A 27,997-nucleotide genomic window follows, 5' to 3' on the forward strand; every position below is an offset into this window, starting at 1 on the left:
GATAAGTATAAAAATCTTATTTTTAGCTGAACTTGGGCTTTATTGAATGTGAGATTTATGGTGAATCATGGCAGGGCTTATTTCCGCATTCAGTTCCCTATTTGAACAAAATATGATTTATCATCAACACATTCCTAAAAATTAAGAAATATTTTGCAGGCAGTGTGATCTTTCTGAGGGTATTCTGCTAGATTCTTATAAATCGAGCCACATGCATGGAATGTGACAGGACTGGAGAATATTGTCCTAAGATCTACTTAGATTAATACTGGGCCATGTCACACGGAGGTATGCACATTGGCACAGTTCCAATCACTGCCCGTCCTTTTCTGTTATCTTTATCATTAATCATTGTTTCTGAAATGCAGCTGCACATGTTCAAATGGGAAATGAATTAGAGCTATCATTGGGCTATTTATAATGGAGAATGGTATAATGGTAATGGTACAGGCATTTTATATAGATCTCGCCATGTGACATCACAAAACAGCAAAAAGAGTCAACATAGTCATTAAAGGGGTCCTAACAAGTCTATCTATAAAAAGTGGCATATTTACCTATAATGATTGGTTCACATTCAGTGGCAGATACACTATAGTGTCAAAAGTTTTGGGACGCCTGCCTTTACACGCACATGAACTTTAATGGCATCCCAGTCTTAGTCCGTAGGGTTCAATATTGAGTTGGCCCTCCTTTGCAGCTATAACAGCTTCAACTCTTCTGGGAAGGCTGTCCACAAGATTTAGGAGTGTGTCTATGGGAACGTTTGACCATTCTTCCAGAAGAGCATTTGTGAGGTCAGGCTGGATGAAAGGCTTGGCTCACAGCCTACCACTCCTATTCATCCCAAAGGTGTTCTATCAGGTTGAGCCCAGGACTCTGTGCAGGCCAGTCATGTTCCTCCACCCCAAACTCGCTCATCCATGTCTTTTTTTGGATGTTGCTTTGTGCACTGGTCCAAATCATTTGGGAACGCTTAAAGCAAAACTCCGACCAAAATGTTTTTTCCATGTCCTTGTTGCTGATCTCCTACCTTCACCAACTTTGCCATCAATGTTCTTCTGAGCTCTGTAGTTCTTTTTATTGCCTGCTGACTTCCTGTTTGTAAGACCGCTGGCTTCTATCCCTCTCCTAAGCTCAGCCACAGGTCTGTCATGCCCCCTTGTAGTCCTCTGAAAACGAGCAGGGAGGAAGCAGACATGTTGTGGGCGGAAGGGGTCTCACAGCCCCCGATCTGTGCCACCCATGGAGGAGGTGTCCCCCTTCTCCTCTCTCCTCCCTCCTCCTCCTCTGCTCCTCTCAACAATCCGACCCTCCACTCGGCCCCCCCTGCTGCACCGCCCCCCCCCCCCGCTATCTTCGTGCAGAGCGGGATTATCATCAGTAATTACTTGTATGAGTGCCAGGGACCACCAGTGCCGTTTGTCAGTGACCACCATGTCAGGGACCACCAGTGCCGCTTGTTAGGGACCTCCATGTCAGGGACCACCATGTCAGGGGCTGTTGAAAATTGCAGTGAAATGCACATGAAGGATTTGGCCCAATTTTTGGCAAATAGTTAGCGACTATGGTAAATATGCAAGTGTGGAATTAGGCAAAGGAGCACTATGCTGGGCTGTCTTACTGGCCTGTAGGAATGTCTATGAGGCAGGAAGGTTAGGTAAGGTTAGGCAAGCTTTGACGCTACAGGTGCCACAGCTTTGCATGGCAGAATCATGTGGCATTTGGGCATCATGTCAGGGCATGGAAGCATCTATGTCTATTTTATTTTTTTAATGTTAGTTTTTTACAGGGTTGAATTGCAGATGCCCAAAGCTATCAGTCTTTATGGGTTTAAAATACACAGTATAAGTATAAGATCTGCAGGACTTATTCACATGGGTGATCACCTGAGTCATGCAAAGGCAACTCACTGCCCGGAACGTTATTCCGGTAGGTTGGACAAGCTTCATTGACTTGAGCTGCGATGGTGGTTTGTGCTTTGCGTGCAGGATTCTTAATAATACTATCCTACTTGGGACACTACTTGCATTATAGTTCTCCCGTCAATTTGCATGGGTATTCCTCTTGGCATTACAGTATTCGCTCACATAGAAAAAAAATAGTGGTAGATTACTGGACATCTGATCAAAGTGTCCCCTGAGTCTGCAGTTCTGCTCTTTCATTATTGTGATACGGGCATTACCATGTAAGTTTCTGCATTATTTTATATATAGAGGGCACAGCTCTCCTTGGCCAGGCATTGATCTCTGTATATAGGGCACAGCTCTCCTTGGCCGGGCATTGTTCTATATATACAGGGCACAGCTCTCTATGGCCGGGCATTGTTCTACATATACATGGCACAGCTCTCTATAGCCAGGCATTGTTCTCTGTATACAGGGCACAGCTCTCTATGGCTGGGCATTGTTCTCTGTATACAGGGCACAGCTCTTTATGGCCGGGCATTGTTCTCTGTATACAGGGCACAGCTCTCTATTGTTCTCTGTATACAGGGCACAGCTCTCTATCGTTCTCTGTATACAGTGCACAGCTCTCTATAGCTGGGCATTGTTCTATATATACAGGGCGCAGCTCTCTATGGCCGGGCATTGTTCTCTGTATACAGGGCACAGCTCTCTATGGCCAGGCATTGTTCTCTGTATACAGGGCACAGCTCTCTATGGCCGGGCATTGTTCTATATACAGGGCACAGCTCTCTATGGTCGGGTATTGTTCTCTGTATACAGGGCACAGCTCTCTATGGTCGGGTATTGTTCTCTGTATACAGGGAACAGCTCTGTATGGTTGGGTATTGTTCTCTGTATACAAGGCACAGCTCTCTATGGCCGGGGATTGTTCTATATATACAGGGCACAGCTTTCAATGGCCGGGCATTGTTCTGCATACAGGGCACAGCTTTCTATGGCCGGGCATTGTTCTGTATACAGGGCACAGCTCTCTATGGCCGGGCATTGTTCTCTATATACAGGGAACAGCTTTCTATGGCCGGGCATTGTTCTGTATACAGAGCACAGCTCTCTATGGCCCGGCATTGTTCTATATTTACAGGGCACAGCTCTCTATGGTCGGGCATTGTTCTGTGTATACAGGGCACAGCTCTCTATGGTCGGGCATTGTTCTGTATATATAGGGGAACAGCTCTCTATGGACTGGCATTGTTCTGTATATACAGGGCACAGCTCTCTATGGCCAGGCATTGTTCTGTATACAGGGCACAGCTCTCTATGGATGGGCATTGTTCTGTATATACAGGGCACAGCTCTCTATGGCCGGGCATTGTTCTATATATACAGGGCACAGCTCTCTATGGCCGGGCATTGTTCTGCATACAGGGCACAGCTTTCTATGGCCGGGCATTGTTCTGTATACAGGGCACAGCTCTCTATGGACAGGCATTGTTCTCTATATACAGGGCACAGCTCTCTATGGTCAGGCATTGTTCTGTATATATAGGGGAACAGCTCTCTATGGACTGGCATTGTTCTGTATATACAGGGCACAGCTCTCTATGGCCAGGCATTGTTCTGTATACAGGGCACAGCTCTCTATGGACGGGCATTGTTCTGTATATACAGAGCACAGCTCTCTATGGCCGGACATTGTTCTGCATACAGGGCACAGCTTTCTATGGCCGGGCATTGTTCTGTATACAGGGCACAGCTCTCTATGGCCGGGCATTGTTCTCTATATACAGGGAACAGCTTTCTATGGCCGGGCATTGTTCTGTATACAGAGCACAGCTCTCTATGGCCCGGCATTGTTCTATATTTACAGGGCACAGCTCTCTATGGTCGGGCATTGTTCTGTATATACAGGGCACAGCTCTCTATGGCCAGGCATTGTTCTCTATATACAGGGCACAGCTCTCTATGGTCAGGCATTGTTCTGTATATATAGGGGAACAGCTCTCTATGGACTGGCATTGTTCTGTATATACAGGGCACAGCTCTCTATGGCCAGGCATTGTTCTGTATACAGGGCACAGCTCTCTATGGACGGGCATTGTTCTGTATATACAGGGCACAGCTCTCTATGGCCGGGCATTGTTCTATATATACAGGGCACAGCTCTCTATGGCCGGGCATTGTTCTGTATATACAGGGCACATCTCTCTATGGCCAGGCATTGTTCTGTATATACAGGGCACAGCTCTCTTAGCCCGGCATTGTTCTGTATACAGGGCACAGCTCTCTATGGCCGGGCATTGTTCTCTATATACAGGGAACAGCTTTCTATGGCCGGGCATTGTTCTGTATACAGAGCACAGCTCTCTATGGCCCGGCATTGTTCTATATTTACAGGGCACAGCTCTCTATGGTCGGGCATTGTTCTGTATATACAGGGCACAGCTCTCTATGGCCAGGCATTGTTCTCTATATACAGGGCACAGCTCTCTATGGTCGGGCATTGTTCTGTATATATAGGGGAACAGCTCTCTATGGACTGGCATTGTTCTGTATATACAGGGCACAGCTCTCTATGGCCAGGCATTGTTCTGTATACAGGGCACAGCTCTCTATGGACGGGCATTGTTCTGTATATACAGGGCACAGCTCTCTATGGCCGGGCATTGTTCTATATATACAGGGCACAGCTCTCTATGGCCGGGCATTGTTCTGTATATACAGGGCACATCTCTCTATGGCCGGGCATTGTTCTGTATATACAGGGCACAGCTCTCTATGGCCCGGCATTGTTCTGTATACAGGGCACAGCTCTCTATGGCCGGGCATTGTTCTGTATATACAGGGCACAGCTCTCTAAGGACGGGCATTGTTCTGTATACAGGGCACAGCTCTCTATGGCCCGGCATTGTTCTGTATATACAGGGCACAGCTCTCTAAGGACGGGCATTGTTCTGTATACAGGGCACAGCTCTCTATGGCCGGGCATTGATCTGTATATACAGGGCACAGCTCTCTATGGCCGGGCATTGATCTGTATATACAGGGCACAGCTCTCTATGGCCGGGCATTGTTCTGTATATACAGGGCACAGCTCTCTATGGACGAGCAATGTTCTGTATATACAGGGCACAGCTCTCTATGGCGGGCATTGCTCTGTGTATACAGGGCACAGATCTCTATGACTGGGCATTGTTCTGTATATACAGGGCACAGCTCTCTATGGCGGGCATTGTTCTGTATACAGGGCACAGCTCTCTATGGCTGGGCATTGTTCTCTGTATACAGGGCACAGCTCTCTATGGTCGGGCATTGTTCTCTGTATACAGGGCACAGCTCTCTATGGCCGGGTATTGTTCTCTGCATACAGGACACAGCTCTCTATAGCCAGGCATTGTTCTGTATATAGATGGCACAGCTCTCTATGGCCGGGCATTGTTTTATATATAAAGGGCACAGCTCTCTATGGCCGGGCATTGTTCTATATACAGGGCACAGCTCTCTATGGCCGGGCATTGTTCTGTATATAGAGGGCACAGCTCTCTATGGACGGGCATTGTTCTATATATAAAAGGCACAGCTCTCTATGGCCGGGCATTGTTTTCTATATAAAGGGCACAGCTCTCTATGGCCGGGCATTGTTCTATATACAGGGCACAGCTCTCTATGGCCGGGCATTGTTCTGTAAATAGAGGGCACAGCTCTCTATGGACGGGCATTGTTCTATATATAAAAGGCACAGCTCTCTATGGCCGGGCATTGTTTTCTATATAAAGGGCACAGCTCTCTATGGCCGGGCATTGTTCTATATAAAGGGCACAGCTCTCTATGGACGGGCATTGTTCTATATACAGGGCACAGCTCTCTATGGCCGGGCATTGTTCTGTATATAGAGGGCACAGCTCTCTATGGACGGGCATTGTTCTATATATAAAAGGCACAGCTCTCTATGGCCGGGCATTGTTTTCTATATACAGGGCACAGCTCTCTATGGCCGGGCATTGTTTTCTATATACAGGGCACAGCTCTCTATGGCAGGCATTGTTCTGTATATACAGGGCACAGCTCTCTATGGTGGGCATTGTTCTGTATATACAGGGCACAGCTCTCTATGGCCGGGTATTGTTCTATATATACAGGGCACAGCTCTCTATGGCCGGGCATTGTTTTCTATATACAGGGCACAGCTCTCTATGGCCGGGCATTGTTTTCTATATACAGCGCACAGCTCTCTATGGCGGGCATTGTTCTATATATACAGGGCACAGCTCTCTATGGCCGGCATTGTTCTGTATATACAGGGCACAGTTCTCTGTGGCCGGGCATTGTTCTCTATATACAGGGCACAGCTCTCTATTGTTCTGTATATACAGGGCACAGCTCTCTATGGCCGGGCATTGTTCTGTATATACAGAGCACAGCTCTCTATGGACGGGCATTGTTCTGTATATACAGGGCACAGCTCTCTATGGCCGGGCATTGTTCTGTATATAGATGGCACAGCTCTCTATGGACGGGCATTGTTCTATATACAGGGCACAGCTCTCTATGGCCGGGCATTGTTCTATATACAGGGCACAGCTCTCTATGGCCGGGCATTGTTCTGTATATACAGAGCACAGCTCTTTATGGACGGGCATTGTTCTGTATATACAGAGCACAGCTCTCTATGGACGGGCATTGTTCTGTATATACAGGGCACAGCTCTCTATGGCCGGGCATTGTTCTGTATATACAGGGCACAGCTCTCTATGGCCGGGCATTGTTCTGTATATACAGGGCGCAGCTCTCTATGGACGGGCATTGTTCTGTATATACAGGGCACATCTCTCTATGGACGGGCATTGTTCTGTATATACAGGGCACAGCTCTCTATGGACGGGCATTGTTCTGTATATAGATGGCACAGCTCTCTATGGCCGGGCATTGTTCTGTATATAGATGGCACAGCTCTCTATGGCCGGGCATTGTTCTATATATACAGGGCACAGCTCTCTATGGACGGGCATTGTTCTGTATATAGATGGCACAGCTCTCTATGGCGGGCATTGTTCTGTATATAGATGGCACAGCTCTCTATGGCCGGGCATTGTTCTGTATATAGATGGCACAGCTCTCTATGGCCGGGCATTGTTCTGTATATACAGGGCACAGCTCTCTATGGACGGGCATTGTTCTATATATACAGGGCACAGCTCTCTATGGCCGGGCATTGTTCTATATATACAGGGCACAGCTCTCTATGGACGGGCATTGTTCTATATATACAGGGCACAGCTCTCTATGGCCGGGCATTGTTCTGTATATAGATGGCACAGCTCTCTATGGCGGGCATTGTTCTGTATATAGATGGCACAGCTCTCTATGGCCGGGCATTGTTCTGTATATACAGGGCACAGCTCTCTATGGCCGGGCATTGTTCTGTATATACAGGGCACAGCTCTCTATGGCCGGGCATTGTTCTGTATATAGATGGCACAGCTCTCTATGGCCGGGCATTGTTCTGTATATAGATGGCACAGCTCTCTATGGCCGGGCATTGTTTTCTATATACAGGGCACAGCTCTCTATGGCAGGCATTGTTCTGTATATACAGGGCACAGCTCTCTATGGTGGGCATTGTTCTGTATATACAGGGCACAGCTCTCTATGGCCGGGTATTGTTCTATATATACAGGGCACAGCTCTCTATGGCCGGGCATTGTTTTCTATATACAGGGCACAGCTCTCTATGGCCGGGCATTGTTTTCTATATACAGCGCACAGCTCTCTATGGCGGGCATTGTTCTATATATACAGGGCACAGCTCTCTATGGCCGGCATTGTTCTGTATATACAGGGCACAGTTCTCTGTGGCCGGGCATTGTTCTCTATATACAGGGCACAGCTCTCTATTGTTCTGTATATACAGGGCACAGCTCTCTATGGCCGGGCATTGTTCTGTATATACAGAGCACAGCTCTCTATGGACGGGCATTGTTCTGTATATACAGGGCACAGCTCTCTATGGCCGGGCATTGTTCTGTATATAGATGGCACAGCTCTCTATGGACGGGCATTGTTCTATATACAGGGCACAGCTCTCTATGGCCGGGCATTGTTCTATATACAGGGCACAGCTCTCTATGGCCGGGCATTGTTCTGTATATACAGAGCACAGCTCTTTATGGACGGGCATTGTTCTGTATATACAGAGCACAGCTCTCTATGGACGGGCATTGTTCTGTATATACAGGGCACAGCTCTCTATGGCCGGGCATTGTTCTGTATATACAGGGCACAGCTCTCTATGGCCGGGCATTGTTCTGTATATACAGGGCGCAGCTCTCTATGGACGGGCATTGTTCTGTATATACAGGGCACATCTCTCTATGGACGGGCATTGTTCTGTATATACAGGGCACAGCTCTCTATGGACGGGCATTGTTCTGTATATAGATGGCACAGCTCTCTATGGCCGGGCATTGTTCTGTATATAGATGGCACAGCTCTCTATGGCCGGGCATTGTTCTATATATACAGGGCACAGCTCTCTATGGACGGGCATTGTTCTGTATATAGATGGCACAGCTCTCTATGGCGGGCATTGTTCTGTATATAGATGGCACAGCTCTCTATGGCCGGGCATTGTTCTGTATATAGATGGCACAGCTCTCTATGGCCGGGCATTGTTCTGTATATACAGGGCACAGCTCTCTATGGACGGGCATTGTTCTATATATACAGGGCACAGCTCTCTATGGCCGGGCATTGTTCTATATATACAGGGCACAGCTCTCTATGGACGGGCATTGTTCTATATATACAGGGCACAGCTCTCTATGGCCGGGCATTGTTCTGTATATAGATGGCACAGCTCTCTATGGCGGGCATTGTTCTGTATATAGATGGCACAGCTCTCTATGGCCGGGCATTGTTCTGTATATACAGGGCACAGCTCTCTATGGCCGGGCATTGTTCTGTATATACAGGGCACAGCTCTCTATGGCCGGGCATTGTTCTGTATATAGATGGCACAGCTCTCTATGGCCGGGCATTGTTCTGTATATAGATGGCACAGCTCTCTATGGACGGGCATTGTTCTATATATACAGGGCACAGCTCTCTATGGACGGGCATTGTTCTATATATACAGGGCACAGCTCTCTATGGCCGGGCATTGTTCTATATATAGATGGCACAGCTCTCTATGGCGGGCATTGTTCTGTATATACAGGGCACAGCTCTCTATGGACGGGCATTGTTCTGTATATACAGGGCACAGCTCTCTATGGACGGGCATTGTTCTATATATACAGGGCACAGCTCTCTATGGCCGGGCATTGTTCTATATATAGATGGCACAGCTCTCTATGGCGGGCATTGTTCTATATACAGGGCACAGCTCTCCCATAGACAGACATATATAATAATAATAATGATCGCTCGGCTCCCTTCCTCCTCCTCAGCTCCCCCTTTGAACCGGAACCTTTTAGCAGTGACAGCCCCGGGCTGTGTGCGGAGGTCTGGGGAGGATCGGGGGAGGAGTCGCTGTGTACCGGGGACAGAGATCGGGGAGATGCTGGTCGGTAGTGTGGGGGGGATGGCCGGGTGTCGGATGTATTGTGGGGGCTCCGCTATCATTGTGTGATCGGATGGACATGTCCTGCTAGCGGCGCCCGGGATCTGCACACAGCGGGGGATCTCCCCTCTCATCGGTCCGGTATGGGGAACACCACGTCCTGCTGTGTCTCCTCCAGCCCCAAGCTGCGGAGAAATGCCCACTCCAGGCTGGAGTCCTACCGGCCGGAGCAGGACCTCAGCAGGGAGGACACCGGCTGTAATCTACAACACATCAGTGATCGGGAGAACATCGACGGTAAGAGGCACTGCCCAAGGGGGGCACAGGGATCCCTGCCAGGGGGCACACTGTCCAATGGGGGGCACAGGGATCCTTGCCAGAGGGCACACTGTCCAATGGGGGGCACAGGGATCCTTGCCAGGGGGCACACTGTTCAATGGGGGGCACAGGGATCCCTGCTAGGGGCACTGCCCGATTGGGGCACAAGGATCCCTGCCAGGGGGCACACTGTCCAATGAGAGCACAGAGGTCCCTGTTAGGGGGCACAGGGATCCCTGCCAGGGGGCACACTGTTCAATGAGAGCACAGAGGTCCGTGTTAGGGGGCACACTGTCCAATGGGGGGCACAGGGATCCCTGCCAAGGGGCACACTGTTCAATGGAGGGCACAGGGATCCCTGCCAGGGGGCACACTGTTCAATGGGGGGCACAGGGATCCCTGCTAGGGGGCACACTGTTCAATGGGGGCACAGGGATCCCTGCTAGGGGGCACACTGTCCAATGGGGGGCACAGGGATCACTGCAGGGGGCGCACTGTCCAATGAGAGCACAGAGGTCCCTGCCAGGGGGCACACTGTCCAATGGGGGCACAGGGATCCCTGCCAGGGGGCACACTGTTCAATGGGGCCACAGAGATCCCTGCCAGAGGGCACTGCCCAATGGGGACACTGGGATTCCTGCCAGGGGGCACACTATCCAGTGGGTGCACAGGGATCTCTGCCAGGGGGCCACACACTGCCCAGTGGGGGCATAGAATCCCACCAATCATTACCTATAGATGGTAGAGACACTGCTACCCCAGCCACTGCCAGGTAGGCCACACACACAGCCCATAGGTGGCACTGTCACTGCTCAATAAGGTGAAACATACACTGATAACTGCCACTGTCAGGGAGGGCGCCCTAATGATTGCACTGATGGGGCACACACTACCCATTTAGGGTACATGCACTGATACCTCTACTGCCAGGGAGGGCAAACATTGCATAGTGGTGGCACTGTCACTGCCATGAATGGTGGTACACCTGTTGTTAACCCTATCACTGCCAGGAAGAGTACATTGATCCTCACACTTACAGGGAGGGTACACATTGCCCAATGCTGGTACAGACACTGATAGCCTGCCACTGCCAAGGTGGACACACCGATCATTGCACTGATAGGGCATACACTACCTGTAGGTGGCAAAAACTATCCCTGCAACTGGCAGGGAAGGCACATTGTTCATTGCACCGATAGGGCATACACTACCCATAGGTGGCAGATATACCGATAGCCCTGCACCAGGCAGGGAGTGCAGACACGACCCATAGGTGGTACAGATCCTGCTACCCCAGCCAAATCCATAGAGGGCACACTGATGTTTGCAGTGATGGGGCATACACTACCATAGGTGGTACAGATCCTGCCCCATAATGCCGCGTACACGCGACTGGACTTTCCGTCAGAAAAGGTCTGACAGAATGATTTCATCGGACATTCCGATTGTGTGTGAGCTTCATCGGACTTTTTCTTTCTAAAATTCTGACGGACCTAGAAATAGAACATGTTTCAAATCTTTCAGACGGACTCGATTCCTATCAGGAAAACTGTTCGTCTGTATGCTAGTCCGACGGACCAAAAATGACGCAAGGCCAGCTATTGGCTACTGGCTATTGAACTTCAATTTTCTAGTCCCGTCGTACGTCATCGCATTCTAAATGAATGGACTTTGGTGTGATTGTGTGTAGGCAAGCCGTTTCAGCAGAACTCTGTCGGAGTCTATTCTGACGGAAAGTGCGATCGTGTGTACGCGGCATTACAGGTGGGCATAGTGTTCACTACACTGATATGGCACTCTTCTCATAGATGGTACAGATTCTGTCAGTGCCAGGATGGTCACACTGATCACTGCACTGAGAGGGCATACACTGCCCATAGATGGTACAGGCATCGCTGCCGCTGAAATGAAGGGCACACGCTGCCTATAGGGTACACAGAGAATTCTGCCAGTGCTAAAGAGGAAGCATGTATCATTGCCACCCACCCCACCCAAAACACCCGTATCACACTAACTCCACCCAGAACTGAAGCCTGATATCGTTTGGACTTTATTTATTGGATCAGATTATGATTTATATGTTGCAATTTGAAATATATTTGACAAAAGAGCATTTGGTTTTGGGTGGAGCTGTTGTGATATACAATATACTATAGTATACTATTTAGAGCACTCTATCAGTTTGGGATAATCAGATCTATTTTAGGATTTAGTTATTTAGAATTGAATATTATACACAACGCCCATAAGTGGCACAGACAGGGCTAACCCTGTCTGTGCTAGAGAGGGCACACTGATCTTTGTACTGGGGGGCATACTACACATGGATGGTACAAACCTGGCACTGCGTTGGAGGGCACACTGATCATTGCACTGGGGGGCACACACCCCAGCACTGCCATGGAGGGCACATGGATCATTGCACTGGGGGGCACACTACCCATAGGTGGTACAAATCCTGACACTGCCATGGAGGGCACACTGATGATTGCACTGATGGAGCACACACACTGGTCTCTATAGATGCCCTGCACATTGATTGCTTCAGTAAGGAGAGACTTCCTCTGCTAGAAGGGCACACATGGCTTATAGGGGGCCGATTACTGTTCCCCTGGCAGAGACACAGAGGGCTTCTATTCACACAGTGGTTATACTCTGACACTGGCACACGCAATGGTTTTTGCTCTGGCACAGACAGGGAACACATCATTTCAGGCACACATACCACTAACCCTTGCACTGCCAGTGATGGCACATATCAAGGCTGGCATTGGCAGCAAATCAGAGCCGTGCACTGCCAGGGGGGACACCCATAATCCTGAGTCATCCTAGCATTTGCCGATAGAGGGGGTTCTGTTGGGGAGGGCACATACCAATCCTATGGTGGAGAGAGATGGAGAAGGGCACACATTACTCCCTCGGTGACATACTGACTATTGCATTTTCTGAGACAGCGAGGGGCTTCTCCCACAATAAGGGGTGCTCAGACATTGGGCACTATTCCAACACATAAAATGGCATCTACTTCAAGAGTGGCACATAACTACCATGTTGAACAGAGAGAGAGAGAGAGGGAGGGACCATCACTGGCAGAAAAATCACATGGTACCCCCGGGACCTACAGTGATCATTGTTTCTTCTGATATTGGGACCATATACTCCCCCTGAACATTATAGTCATCATTGCCTCCATACAGGGGGATCCCCAACCAGTTGCTCATGAGCCACATCTGGCTTTCAGTTTTCTTTGTTTAGTATTGAATGTTTATCTTGGAAATTCCTGATGGGTGAAAACATGCAGCTATCACAATTGCTAAGGTTGTCTTTTTTAGAAAAGTATTCATGATTATGGTAAATGTCTTGGACAGCTTTGGTTTGGAGCTTCTTATCAGTTCTCATACACATGATGGTAAATTTAGTAATGTATCTACAACCGGTGGGATCGTTCCTGCCATGATCAGCTGGCCATTCAGAGGTATCTTGGAAGGATTCTTGCCAGGCAAAGCTGTATTATTTAGTGGGATGTTCAGTGTCAGAGCTGAGTGCCTCAAAGAATGGCTCACTTAGCTGCTTCCATGTGCTGAATGTTCAATATCGTCCCCATTCTGGTGGGCATAGGAATTTGCATTGAGCCTCTGTTTCTGGCGGCCATACACATAACAATCGAAATTGAAATATTCTTTACAGAATCAGAACATATTATTAAATCTATGAATGATTGAAAAGACACATATTGAGTCATCAATCAATTTTATCAAAATTATTCTAATCGGTCTAGATGGAAGATCCTATCATAGAAATATAGATTGATGTGATTGTAAGTGTTTGGCTCATCGAATGATCATTTTTTATCTTATGATTGTATCTTATGAATATGTTTATGAGCGCTTTGATCTCTGAAGAGCAATCTGCCTTCAGATCGCTCTTCAGAGTGTATTTGACAGGCAGTGAAGAGGTGTTGTATCACCTCCTCACTGCCTGCCTGCTTTAACCCTTTGAACTCCTCACTAGCGCACTGCAACCGTGTGTATTGCGCATTGTTGCAGGGTGCTTAGATGGGTCTTGCTTGGCGAGTGTAATACCCGCCGAAGGTGCCAAGGGATATAATTCCTGCTGCAAAGCATCATATGTGGAATGTGTACACCCCCGGCTGCTGCCTCTGCAGCTAAAGCGGGGGGGGGCAACCTGCGGCCTTCCAGCTGCTGCAGAACTACAAGTCCCATCATTCATGGGAGTCATGCTTATAACTGTCAGTCTTGAGATGCCTCATGGGACATGTAGTGGTTGATTTAGGCTCCATTCACACTAGCGCGTTTTTTGATGCATTTTGCTGAAATGCATGGGAATTTTTTAACATGGGTTCCTATGGAACATGTTCACAGCAATGCCTTTTTGTACCTCTGCGTTTTTTGGAAAGGGTCAGGGACTTTTTTTCATGCAAAATGCAGCGTTTCGCATGTAATAGAATTCAATGGACCAGCATCAAAAACGCAAGTGCAGCATTTTTACAGCGTTATTGCGGCGTTTTTGACGTTTTTTTTTTTTTAAACTGTATACAGGCTAAAAAAAACTGTAAAAAAAGACAAAAAATGCAAAACGCGGCAAAAACGCTGCTCAAAAACGTGGCAAGCATCACAAAAACACTGCAGAAACGCTCAAAAGCAACATGCATTTTTAGTGCTTTTTGCATTTTGCAGATTTGCACTACAGTCCATTTAACATGGTTTCCTATGGAACATGTTCTGTAGTGCAAATCTGCAAAATGCAAAAAGCACTAAAAATGCATAGGTGTGAATCAGGCCTAACTAAGGCTGGCCATACACTATACAATTTTCTTATTCAATTTTCTTTAGATTTACCTTCAACTATGTAGTGCAAGAGCCTGCCTGATTGCATACACATTGAAAGTGTTTAGGTTTGACCTCATATTATATGGTTTTGGTAAATCTAAAGAAAAATTGAATAAGAAAATTGTATAATGTATGGCCAGCCTAAAACTGGAGAGTGGAAAATCTGGTGCAGCTGTGCATGGCAGCCGATCAGCTTCTAACTTCAGCTTGTTCAATTAACCTCTTAGCATCAGCGCCTTTTGGCCCCTTTAAGAGGTTTAGGATCATGTGACTGCTGTCATGGCGGTCACACGATCGGAAAACTCTGGACTGCAAGTAGCGATTGGGAGCTTTCGGTAAGGCGCCAGTAACAGTAACTGTAGCGGGAGCGCACATGGCCTGTGCGCCCGGCGCCAATGGGGTTAAGCTTTTAAAAAAAAAAAACGTGGAAGCTGATTGGTTTCCACGCAGAGCTGCACCAGATTTTGCAAGTAAATCAGCCCCGTAGAGTCATGCTTGTAACTGCCAGCAGTCTTGTGGAATATGTAGAGTCATGCTTGTGACTGCCAATCTTGTGATGCCTTGTGGAATATGCAGTTCCACAACAGCTGGAGGGCTGCAGCTTGCCCACTACTGAGCTAAAGGGGAAGTGGTTGGGGGGGGGGCATAAAAAACGCGGCTCAACTGTTAGCATGAATGAGCTCTAAATCAGTTGACAGTCTGATCTTATATAAAATCGTTCTGTGTATGACCACAATTAGCCACCAGTTGTAGGTTGGGGTCATCTTGACGCTGAGCTTTGGTGCCTACGGATTGAACCCAGGGACTGATTGGCAGGTTGTATTTTTTTTTTTTTTAACAGAAGAAACATCCCACCTTTTCTGGCAGCGCAGTGCGTGGCAGTGGGCGTCTCGTATGTAGTGAAGTGTACAGATGGGTGAAACTGCTAAAAACGTTCACCCACGACTTTCTTTTATTAACAGCGCACAGCTGCTGCAGAACCTCTCCTGAGCAGTAGGTGGTGGTGGGTGAGGACATGCGGTGTGCCCGGACCGCACTGTCCTTTGTGATGAGGAAGCCAAGCACTATCGTCATCTCTCATTCAATCACACATCAATTACATCCAAGTGACCCAGACTGGAGCACTTAACCAGCTCTGTATGTGATTGATGGAGAATGGATCATGGATGCTCAGGATGCTTTAGGCTTTTCATTCTGCAATGGATCTGTTTTGCCCCCTCCCCAGCCCATCGCTGCTTCTCCATCCCTCTAAGTAATTGGCAGCGAATGTTGCTTTACATTGGAAAGCATTGTGGAAGGACTTTAGAATTTATATTTGCCTTGTGTTCCTCTATCTTTATCTGAGTCTGTCCGATTAAGGTTTCTAAATCCTGTTTCTGATTAGTTGTGATGGTCTACAGATTTGTTCTATGCAGAGGTCTCTCTGTAGAGGTCCAACACCATGCCCCCCCCAGTTTGGAGCATAAGCTATAAGTTTAACATGTTCATGGGATCCCCCCCAAATCCATTTTTTGCAATACGGTACTTTAAAGCGGGGGTCCACCTATCTATCGTTTTTTTTTTTTTTTGAGTTAATTCACAAACTTTTCTTCTCAGCATTACATACTCACATATTGTGTGTAATATGTCCGCCTGTGTCAGATTTCGTCAGAAAGAATAACTTATATTATTCACTGCAGGCGGTTTCCATCTTCATTGTGGGCATTTGAAGCCCACAAGCATTTATTTCCTGGATGTGGTGAATGCTGTGCTCCCAGCATTCACCGCTCATTCCCGCACATGCTCAGTGGCATTCTGGGAAGCCTGAGACTAGCTCCCAGGAGTCTGGGAGAGGCTAGAAACACGCCTACTCCCAAGGGAGGAGAACCAGGAAGTGCAAAGAAGAATAGAAAAATAAAAGGTAATTACGGCAATTTACATTTTATTAAACGGCATGTCAGCATCTAGGCAAGGAAGAGAATACATACAGATATTGTTCAAAATTTGGGTGGAACCCCGCTTTAACTGACAATTGCGCGGTTGTGCGACACTGTACCCAAATACAATTGATGTCCTTTTTTCCCACAAATAGAGCTTTCTTTTGGCCGTATTTGATCACCTCTGCAGTTTTTATTTTTTGCTCTATAAACAAAAAAAGTTTGACAATTTAAAATAAAAAAAAATACTTTATACTATAAAATATCCAATGAAAAAAATGTAAAAAAATCAAATTTCTTCATAAATTTAGGCCAATATGTATTTTGCTACATATTTTTGGTAAAAAATCCCAATAAGTGTATATTGATTGGTTTGCGCAAAAGTTATAGCGTCTACAAACTATGGGATAGATTTCTGAAATTTTTTACTATTAATGGCGGTGATCAGCAATTTTATTATTTTTTTTTTTTTTGCGGGACTGCAACATTGCGGCGGACAAATCTGACACTAAGTGACACTTTTTGGGGACCAATGACACCAATACAGTGATCAGTGCTAAAACAAATGCACTGTCACTGTATTAATGACACTGGCAGGGAAGGGGTTAACATCAGGGGCGATTCTGTGGGGGATGCTTTGACTGGGGGGGGAGACAGAGATCCCTATTCCTGCTTAGCAGAAACGCAGGATCTCCATCTTCCCCTCTCACAGAATGGCGATCTGCCTTGTTTACATAGGCAGACCACCCTTCTGCCTCTCTCAGGAACGATCAGGTTCGCCGGACCCACTGACGTGATTTTGCCCAGGAGGGTTGCCCTGACGCAGTATATATACGTGGGGCGGTCCGGAAGAGGTTAAAGTGGTTGTAAACCTCAGACATGAAATATGAACAAAGCTTATCCTTCTACAATGTGTGCTTGTCTCAGTTAGGAGCACTTAGGGCCCTTTTACACTGAGTTTTATAAGCGCCTTTGCCTGAAAAGCTCAAGAAAAAATGCTTCTCGGTGAAAACAATCCTGCTTGCAGCATCTTTGGAACGTTTGGGAAGCTACAAAAAACGCACCAAAAATACGCCTCCCTATTGAAATGAATAGGAACTGCTTCAGAAACGCCCCCACTAAGCGTTATTGTGTCACAAGCAAACCACTGTAAAAGTGCCCTAAGTGTCATTTCTGTCTGCTACCCCATTCCTCTGCTATTTCCATGATTACCTTCTAAAAAGTTTTCCTGACACCAAGAGAAAAATGGTGACAGGGGAGGGCACAGTCTGTGATTGACAGCCTCAGCTCTGTTCCTGTGTGCTGTACGAAGAGAGGAGTGTCCCTTCCCTCCAATCAGCTCTCAGAACTTTCCTCACTGAGCTGTGCAGGGTGTATCTTCAGCTCTCCGCCCCCTTTTTTTTTTTGAACTCTCAGACAGGCTTTAAAATTCAGCGCTTTGAACAGATGTAGAAAACAGAAGGTTGCAGATAAACAGATACAACTTATGTAGGAGGATTTGTTTAAATTCTGTGTATTACCTGAGGCCAGTTACTTCACTGGGTATATGTAAGGGTTTACAACCACTTTAAAGCTGACCATACACAATACGATCTGGGCCCTTAATTTATAGTTGATGGTGGATCTAATTGGATTGTACAGTATATACCAGGGATATGCAATTAGCTGACCTCCAGCTGTTGAAAAACTACAAGTCCCATCATGCCTCTGCCTCTGGGTGTCATGCTTGTCACTGTCAGAGTCTTGCTATGCCTCATGGGACTTGTAGTTCTGCAACAGCTGGAAGTCCACTAATTGCATATCCCTGGTATAGACTGAGTATGGTCAGCCTTACTCAGCAGGGAGAGGGGGCATGTTGGACCTCGGCAGAGAGACCATTGCTTCCACAAAGAGAGCAAGGGACCTTCACTGCAGCATTCCAGCAGGGGAAAGACTTTTACACTGAGCCTGTGACTGCTTTCTAAAGAAAATATACTGTAAAAGTTTGTACACATTTTGATGAACTTGGAAACTATTTTGCTGAATTAAACCTAATGTTTAGTTGTGTTTTAATGTACACAGCCTGTGTGTTGCTGGAAATGTTTGGAGAAAGATTGGGCCATGGTAAAGGAAAACTAAAGCCAAAATTATTATTTTTTGGCTTTGGATAGTCTCCCTGTTAGGGAAATGTACCCCCTTTATTTGTCTTTTTGACCGTTCTCACATAAGTGAGAGAAATTTTGGGTTGTCACCAAAGTAGGAATAGAGGAGAAATCTTCCAATGTGGACAACCAGGGATTGCCCTCACTTTGATGGGACTTCTTCTCACTGCCTGTTATGTCTATCGGACAGGAAGTGAAGGGAAATTCCCCTCAATGGGGCACAGAAAAAAAATTGGCCTCTCCCTTGCTGTATTCAAAAATGGAAAAAAAAATCTTTGGCTTTAGGTTCATTTTAAAAGGGTAGTAAACAGCGGCATTAAAAAAAAAAAATCCCTTGCAAGGCGATGGCATAATGTACTAGTATGCACCACATACTAACACATTATAAAATACTTACCTTAGAATGAAGCCCTCCAGGGGTGTGCTGTCACCAATGACAGAGCTTCCATCTTCCCCCGGTCTCTCTTTAAGGTTTCATGGGCTGTGGCAGCTTGAATGGCTGAGTTGTGATGATACATGCGATTGGGAGTCACGGCCATGGCACAGCGCTCTGAAGGAACGGCATGGGTACGTGCCATTCCTTCAGAGCCCATGCATCGGGGACGTCACCGGCTACCAAAAGAGCGAATATCTCCTAAACGGTGCAGGTTTAGGAGATATTCATTTTACCTACAGGTAAGCTTTATTATAGGCTTACCTGTAGATAAAAATCGCAAAGCAGACTTTATTACCACTTTAAGGTTAGGTGGGCAAAGGGGTTCTGTCAGAATCAATTATTGTTACTCTCATAGATTTCCAAACTTGCCAGAAAACAGTCTTTTCTGTTGGCTGCCTATCGTTCCTTTTCATGTATAAAAACTGAGCAAAGTCTTTATCATGTACGGGCTGTGCGTTGGGTAGAGGAGAACACTATGCTGGTCACGTGACACTGCGATTAGGAACAGTTGTTTATCGCTGACCATTTTATAGAGTTATTTTAGCCAATAGGAATGAGCCAAAGATCGGAACCTTTGATATGTGGTTAGAGTCTGATCGTACTCTGTAGACACAATGCTGATGGTGGAGATGTGTTGGTGGCACGTTGAATGGTGGATGTTTGTGATGTTGTGAAATGTACACACTCATCAATGCTGTTTGTACTGCAAAAGTCCAGAATTTGCAGCCTTGAAACCTGTCCTACAAACCTTGAAAATCCAGAACAACAACCTCAGGCTGTGCACAGCGGAGGTAATGGTGATTGTATGTCCAAATGGCTGTTATATTGCAGCCATTTGCTAAAAACATTTAAGTTCATTTTTTTTTCCTCATTAATGTACACACAGCACCCCATATTGACAGAAAAACACAGAATTGTTGACATTTTTGCAGATTTATTAAAAAAGAAAAACTGAAATATCACGTGGTCCTAAGTATTCAGACCCTTTGCTCAGTATTTAGTAGAAGCACCCTTTTTGATCTAATACAGCCATGAGTCTTTTTGGGAAAGATGCAACAAGTTTTTCACACCTGGATTTGGGGATCTTCTGCCATTCCTCCTTGCAGATCCTCTCCAGTTCTGTCAGGTTGGATGGTAAACATTGGTGGACAGCCATTTTTAGGTCTCTCCAGAGATGCTCAATTGGGTTTAAGTCGGGGCTCTGGCTGGACCATTCAAGAACAGTCACAGAGTTGTTGTGAAGCCATTCCTTCATTATTTTAGCTGTGTGCTTAGGGTCATTGTCTTGTTGGAAGGTAAACCTTCGGCCCAGTCTGAGGTCCTGAGCACTCTGGAGAAGGTTTTTGTCCAGGATATACCTGTACTTGGCCGCATTCATCTTTCCCTCGATTGCAACCAGTCGTCCTGTCCCTGCAGCTGAAAAACACCCCCACAGCATGATGCTGCCACCACCATGCTTCACTGTTGGGACTGTATTGGACAGGTGATGAGCAGTGCCTGGTTTTCTCCACACATACCGCTTAGAATTAAGGCCAAAAAGTTCTATCTTGGTCTCATCAGACCAGAGAATCTTATATCTCACCATCTTGGAGTCCTTCAGGTGTTTTTTTAGCAAACTCCATGCGGGCTTTCATGTGTCTTGCAGTGAGGAGAAGCTTCCGTCGGGCCACTCTGCCATAAAGCCCAGACTGGTGGAGCGCTGCAGTGATGGTTGACTTTCTACAACTTTTTCCCATCTCCCGACTACATCTCTGGAGCTCAACCACAGTGATCTTTGGGTTCTTCTTTACCTCTCTCACCAAGGCTCTTCTCCCCCGATAGCTCAGTTTGGCCGGACGGCCAGCTCTAGGATGGTTCTGGTCCTCCCAAACGTCTTCCATATAAGGATTATGGAGGCCACTGTGCTCTTAGGAGCCTTAAGTGCAGCAGAATTTTTTTTGTAACCTTGGCCAGATCTGTGCCTTGCCACAGTTCTGTCTCTGAGCTCTTCAGGCACTTCCTTTGACCTTGTGATTCTCATTTGCTCTCACATGCACTGTGAGCTGTAAGATCTTATATAGACAGGTGTGTGGCTTTCCTTATTATAAATTAAATGTTGATACAGCATGTGTGGTAGAATATATTTGTATGCTATCATTCTCCATGTACTTAAAGATTATGTTTACTATGCCATGAAACCAATTTCTTCTGTGATTGGTCGATGTATGTGTAACGCTAAGCTGATTGGTTGCAGCAACCATAGATTCATTTTAACAGCTGCACAATCCTATGATGATGCACAGTTAACCATGGATCCCCCATGCTGTTCTTAGTCCTTATTTATTCAGTTATTTTTTATTATTATTATTATTATTAGATTGCTCGGTTGCTAGCAGCAATGTTGTAACGTTTCAGCTTGGGGTCCTGTTATGACGTGTAGTGCAGTCTGGCCATTGGCTCTGCATTTGTATTCCTTTGTATAATGATCTTGTTCTGACTGCAGGGATACAAAGGTGCCGAGGAGTAACTACAATGACAATAGGAAGATGTAAAAACAATTCTCCTATTTACAGACATGAAGTGGAGGAGGATGAAAGAGATAATTGTATTGCACCTGTGTCATCTTTATTATAGTATAATTATCCTTGGCTGGAATCCATATTACTGAGCTTCATTACTAATCTAATGATTGTGGGCCCCTCTCTATATCAGAGGGCCAGAGAGCGGATTGGATTGTTGCATTGTGCTGCTATCCATCCAGTTGCAGTATGTAAACATTCATTCCTAGAACATGCAATATAAAATGATCATTTATTAACAAAATATAAAAGCAATTATTTTTTTTTATTTTCAGTTCAATAAAAAATACATGATAATTAAAATATATTTATGCATTATTTAGAAAAAAACGTCATATACAACTGTATGAAAACCTCTGATTCTTTATTGTGATATTCCTTATAGCAGACATTTCATGGTGGGCAGGATCGTATCTTCTTGTTACATGTTTCTGGGCCGTGTAACTTTTAAAGGCATATTCCCCTTTTGTAAAGAAAAAAAAAACTTGTTTAGCAACCTGTCTGATTGCTTTTTGAAAAAGTAAGGGATCTGACATTGCTGACCTCTTTTATTGAACATTCTGCTCTTCTTTTATAGAACCTGATTAAAGGAGAATGCCACCTTTTGCAAAATAATAAAGGCACCAATACTGTAAAAAGGAAAAATTGGCATTTACTAATTAATAATAATAATTACAGCCATGATCGGTCCATTACAATGCCCAGGCTTCTGTAGGCCACTCTTTCAGCCCTAGGTCCATATGGAAGCACAGACCTTCAAATAGAACTATGCTGCATCTAAGCTCCACAAACCAAAAAAATGCAATTTCATTCATTGTTAATAATCAAAGCAAACTCCTCCCCTCCATCCATGTCTCTTTGCTTTATTTTGTTGAGAATTACCAACACCAGCTAGCATTTCTGGCGGTGGCCATCTTGAGTAAGGGCAAGATGATTCCTGTAGCATTTACTTCCTGGGATCCACCCGTCCTTAGCTCAGGCATGCAAGCAGGAGAGGGAGTGCTTGGCTGAGAAAGCCCCCTTTTCCCCTCCCGAAGACTCCTGGGATGTATGACATAATTTGCCTAGGCCTGGAAACCCGGAAGTAACCAAAGAAATGTAAAAATAAAAAAAAAAGTATAAAACAAACAAATATGATCTACTTTCCTGTTCATTTACTAATGCTAGCAGCATAAGGATTACAACTAGTCAGTGTTGATTGAGACAGTGAAGTTCCACTTTTAGTTAGGGGGCTACATGAAGTAAAAAATGGACTGCAAGTGTGGTGACATGACCAATGAGAACAATGTGTCCCTTTGCTGCATTGGAACATGGGACTTGTAGTTTTTCATTCACAAATTCAGTGAATGGATGACTCCGCTGTGAAGGTGGAGCCACACACAGCCGTGCTGAAATAAAGAATATTCAGAATGCTGCAGGGAGAAGAACGCTGAGATAAATGTGAAAAGGAGGGCAGTTTGAGGGTGGGGACTGCAGAATAGCAGCATGTCCTATGTTACACACTAAATATAGATGGAACCTGAAGCATGGTAGCAGTTCCTGTACAGCAGGGCTGGAGTGCGAGCGGAAAAAGCAGAACAAGGAGCCAATCAGTTTATGTGCCTACAAGAAGCATGCTCATTGGAGGAGAAAGCAGGGTGACAGATGATCTCATCAGTGTGCTGCTTTTACCTTTCAATGTTCAATCACAGGCTGGGGCAGATCCTGAACAACCTGAGCTCAGAGGAAGTGCGTTGAATGATTCTGATCATCAGACTGAGGTCATCTAGTGGAAGACAAAGTACTGCAGGGGAAATCTCTGTATTAAAGCTCAATATTGCAGGAAGAGTTGGCTTTCCTATTTATCTTTTAATGGGCTGTTATTTGTATCTTGATATCAGTGGTGGGAGTTCTGCTTTAACCCCTATATGGGCCAACAATTGAACAGCTATTGCACATAACATTACAATCTGTTGGGCTTGTAGATGCCATCTTGCTTTGTCCTATGTTAAACAGTAACTCCACTTTTGTTTAGAAAAAAATCTTTCCCTCTTTGTGATCTATGTACAATGCAAGGATTTTAACAAACTTTGTTGCAGAGTCTTGCCTTTTGCTATTCTGGAGAAATAGCTGTTTGTTTGTCTGTGTCCATGTGGAAAGTGAATCTAATGGAAGTGATTTATAATTATTAATCAGCTGCTGCACTCTGCCACTAATGAGGAAAGTGGTAGGGTATGCATCCCTTTAGACGTGATTTCCCTTTGTGACTATTTCACCAAAAATGCCATTTTGTTGCAGGGGATGCCCAAAATCTGACTTGTGTCTTAGTGCTGAATTCTGAGAAAATCAGTAGGCCAATCACACAAGCAGGAAATTACGTTTTTTTTTTTTTGGGGGGGGGGGGGGGGGGGTTCGTTCTGTATACAGAACACCTCCAGGTTGCATTGTATTTTACAGAGAATCACAGGAAAGGTAATTTGCCAAAACATTCAATTACAACAGTGGTCATCAACCCTGTCCTCAGAGCCCACTAACAGGCCAGGTTTTAAGTATTACCTTGGGGAGATGCAGACTAGAATACTGCAATCACTGAGCAGCAAATGATGTCACCTGTGATGTATTTCAGTTATCTTGCAAACCTGGCCTGTTAGTGGGCCCTGAGGACAGGGTTGATGACCACTGAATTACAATATGACTCCTGTAGCAATTGTATATGCTATCATCATTTTTTGCTGTTTTCTCCCCCATGAAAGTGGAGTTACCCTTTTCGCTGCCAGGTCCATACCTCCAAATGTTCATGCACCCCCTGGTATTGGTGGCACCCCCCCTCCCCGCGCGCCATTGTGCCCCGGGATGCTTTCCGGGCTCCACTTGCCCATCTGCAGGCCTGGGAGCTACATGGGGGGGTGCCGGCGGTTTCAGGGGAGGGAGGAGAGCGGGCACATGTCAGCTCTCCCCCCCTTTTTGTTGTATTTCGGGAAACAACGTCTGTGTCACTTCCAGGTCTGCCTTTCTGTGTCCCCATCCAGCTTAGCCCGGAAAGGATGTTTTGCAATGCGATCTGCATTGCAAAACGTTCAGTGGAGCCCAAAGGAGACATGCAGGGACTTTTTATCCCCTTCTGTGATTGAAAACAAAAGTTAAGTAAAAAAAAAATAATTTTTTTTTTTTTGCAAAAATGAAAGTTACACTAGAGCTGCACGATTAATTGTTAAGAATTGTTATCGCAATTTTTTTCCCCCTTGCGATCTTGACAAAGCATTTTCCCGATTCTTTCTATGCAGAGAATTCTCTGTTGAAGCCCACAGCTGTCAAAAAAAAAAAAAAACAGGCAGACTGCTAAGTATCACAACATTCCTCAGCTGGGAACTATAAACATTGTAAGTTTTGTCCTTTTAGAGCAAAGGAATGTACTTAGGTCTGTAAATGAGGGAAGTTTAACGACTTAGCCCGGGTTCACACCTATGTGAATTAGATGTGTGTTTCCGCACATCTAATTCGCTTAGCGGGAGAATGTGACCGGCTCCTTATGGAGCCGGTTCACATATCTCCGGGGCGGCTGCGGTGCGCAGGGCACAAAAACGCTGTGTGTCTTTGGCTGTGTTTCAGGGCCGAATTCAGGCATAGAATCGGCCCTGATTCGTCCCTGAAACGGTGAACAGGGACGCACAGCGCTCCTGTGCGGTCCGCAGCACATTATGGTGTGAACCCGGGCTTAAAGTCTAAACCTTTTTCTGACACTTGTTGGTTTCAAGTTAAAATTCATTATTTTTTGCTAGCAAATTACTTAGAACCCCCAAACATTATATACAGTATCTCACAAAAGTGAGTACACCCCACATATTTTTGTAAATATTTTATTATATCTTTTCATGTGACAACACTGAAGAAATGACACTTTGCTACAATGTAAAGTAGTGAGTGTACAGCTTGTATAACAGTGTAAATTTGCTGCCCCCTCAAAATAACTCAACACACAGCCATTAATGTCTAAACCGCTGGCAACAAAAGTGAGTACACCCCTAAGTGAAAATGTCCAAATTGTGCCCAATTAGCCATTTTTCCTTCCCGGTGTCATGTGACTCGTTAGTGTTACAAGGTCTCAGGTGTGAATGGGGAGCTGTGTGTTAAATTTGGTGTTATCGCTCTCACTCTCTCATACTGGTCACTGGAAGCTCAACATGGCACCTCAACATGGCAAAGAACTCTCTGAGGATCTGAAAAAAAGAATTGTTGCTCTACATAAAGATGGCCTAGGCTAGAAGAAGATTGCCAAGACCCTGAAACTGAGCTGCAGCACGGTGGCCAAGACCATACAGTGATTTAACAGGACAGGTTCCACTCAGAACAGGCATTGCCATGGTCGACCAAAGAAGCTGAGTGCACGTGCTCAGAGTCATATCCAGAGGTTGTCTTTGGGAAATAGACGTATGAGTGCTCCCAGCATTGCTGCAGAGTATGAAGGGTTGGGGGTGCATGGCTGTCATCCCAGAAGGGAGCCTCTTCTAACGATGATGCACAAGAAAGGCTGCAAACAGTTTGCTGAAGACAAGCAGACTAAGGACATGGATTACTGGAACCATGTCCTGTGGTGTGATGAGACCAAGATAAACTTATTTGGTTCAGATGGTGTCAAGTGTGTGGTGGCAACCAGGTGAGGAGTACAAAGACAAGTGTGTCTTGCCTACAGTCAAGCATGGTAGTGGGAGTGTCATGGTCTGGGGCTGCATGAGTGCTGCCGTCACTGGGGAGGTACAGTTCATTGAGGGAGAGAGAGATATCTTTATATAAAATAATAAAATTTTTTTTTAGCAGAGACCCTAGAGAATAAAATGGTGGTTGTTGCAATATTTTATGTGGCAGTATTTGTGCAGCGGTCCTTCAAATGCATTTTTTTTTAGAAAAAAAAATACACTTTAATGAATTTTAAAAAAAGGAAACAGTAAAGTTGGCCCAATTTTTTTTTTTTTTATGGAATATGAAAGATGATGTTACGCCGTGAGAATCGTGAGAGAATACTGTTCTTTATCCTAAGCAAAAAAATCATGATTCTCATTTTGGCCAGAATCGTGCAGCTCTAAGTTACACCCAAGCACATAACCCCCCCCCCCCCAAATAAAAAATAGAATAAAAACCGAGGCCTCCCCCACCCCAACAAATACACACGTACAAACTTAAACATCGAGGGCACCTACATGTGAAAACGCTGATTGCGATACATGTTACACATGGCCGCGCACACCAGAGTGAGAGCAATAATCCTAACACAAGACCTCCTCTAACTCTAAACTGATACCTATAGAGGCTTTTTGAAGCGTCACCTATAGAAAATATAGGGTCCTGAAATGTGGGCGCGCACAAATTTAGGGTTTGACATGTTGGGTATCTATTTACTCGGTGCATCCTCATCTTTTTTCTATTTTACCAAATCTGGTTAGTTTTGTTGTGTTTGTTTGCCCTAAAATTCACTTTAATGTGTTTTTTACCTTTGCGGTAATAACGTGCGACATAAATTGTAACTACCACTATTTTATATTCTAGGCTAGTGTGTCTGCTTTTAGAAATGATATAATGGTTGGGGGTTTTGTGTAATCCTTCAGGCCTAAAATGATTTTTTAAACGTGTGTGTGTGTGTGTGTGTGTGTGTGTGTGTGTGTGTGTGTGTGTGTGCAAAAATACGGCACTGGCAGTGAAAAGGTTAATTGAATAGTTGTAGCACATATGAGCTAATACTGGCTGTAAATACATTTTGGTATGGCTTGTATTTGACTGTTGATAGTATCTGGAGGATTACATTTTTTTTTTTTTTTTCTAGAATGATCGTCTTACACCCTGGTACCATTATTTATTTTTTTTTTCTGTTTAGTTGTTTTGTCCTTCCCTTGGTACGGCCGCTGTCAGTGAGGCAGAGTATGTGTGATGTCGTATTCCTTGTATTGGTTGAATAGGGGTTTGGTCAATCAATTCCCAGCAGCGTGAACAGAATTTCTTCTATGAAGTAGCACAGTGGTGTATTTTGTCCTATCTACAGACTTTTCTGTAATAGAGGGTTTATTATATTATGCAGAATTGTCTCAGCTCTTCAAATTGCTGTCCAGCTGGGTGACTAATAAGGGACACAGCTGCTGCACATTACTGATTTTTTTTGATTGTTTTCTTTTTTGACTTTTTTTTTTTTTTTTTATAGACCCGTCCACTCTTTATTGTTCTAATATTGATTTAGGATTGACAAGTATTTTTCAATAACTCACCCCGCACTCCAGTCAATTCCAGTATCTGCCACTTACTGTAATATGATTTAAAAAAATTCCCAATCTTGTATGTGGGTAAA

General features: G+C 45.4%; 1 protein-coding gene across 1 annotated transcript in view; it reads left to right on the forward strand.

The window, feature by feature from the left end:
• The first annotated feature begins 9,351 nt into the window (after positions 1–9,351).
• CCNY (cyclin Y) overlaps positions 9,352–27,997 on the forward strand; it is a 195,573-nt gene continuing 176,927 nt past the window's right edge. Inside the window, exon 1 of the mRNA XM_073629888.1 lies at positions 9,352–9,765. Coding sequence (XP_073485989.1) covers positions 9,612–9,765 — 154 coding nt within the window. The 5' untranslated portion in view covers positions 9,352–9,611. The remainder of the gene's footprint in view (positions 9,766–27,997) is intronic.

This window comes from Aquarana catesbeiana, linkage group LG05, assembly GCF_042186555.1.
Source record: "Aquarana catesbeiana isolate 2022-GZ linkage group LG05, ASM4218655v1, whole genome shotgun sequence".
NCBI classification, from domain to species: Eukaryota; Metazoa; Chordata; class Amphibia; order Anura; family Ranidae; genus Aquarana; species Aquarana catesbeiana.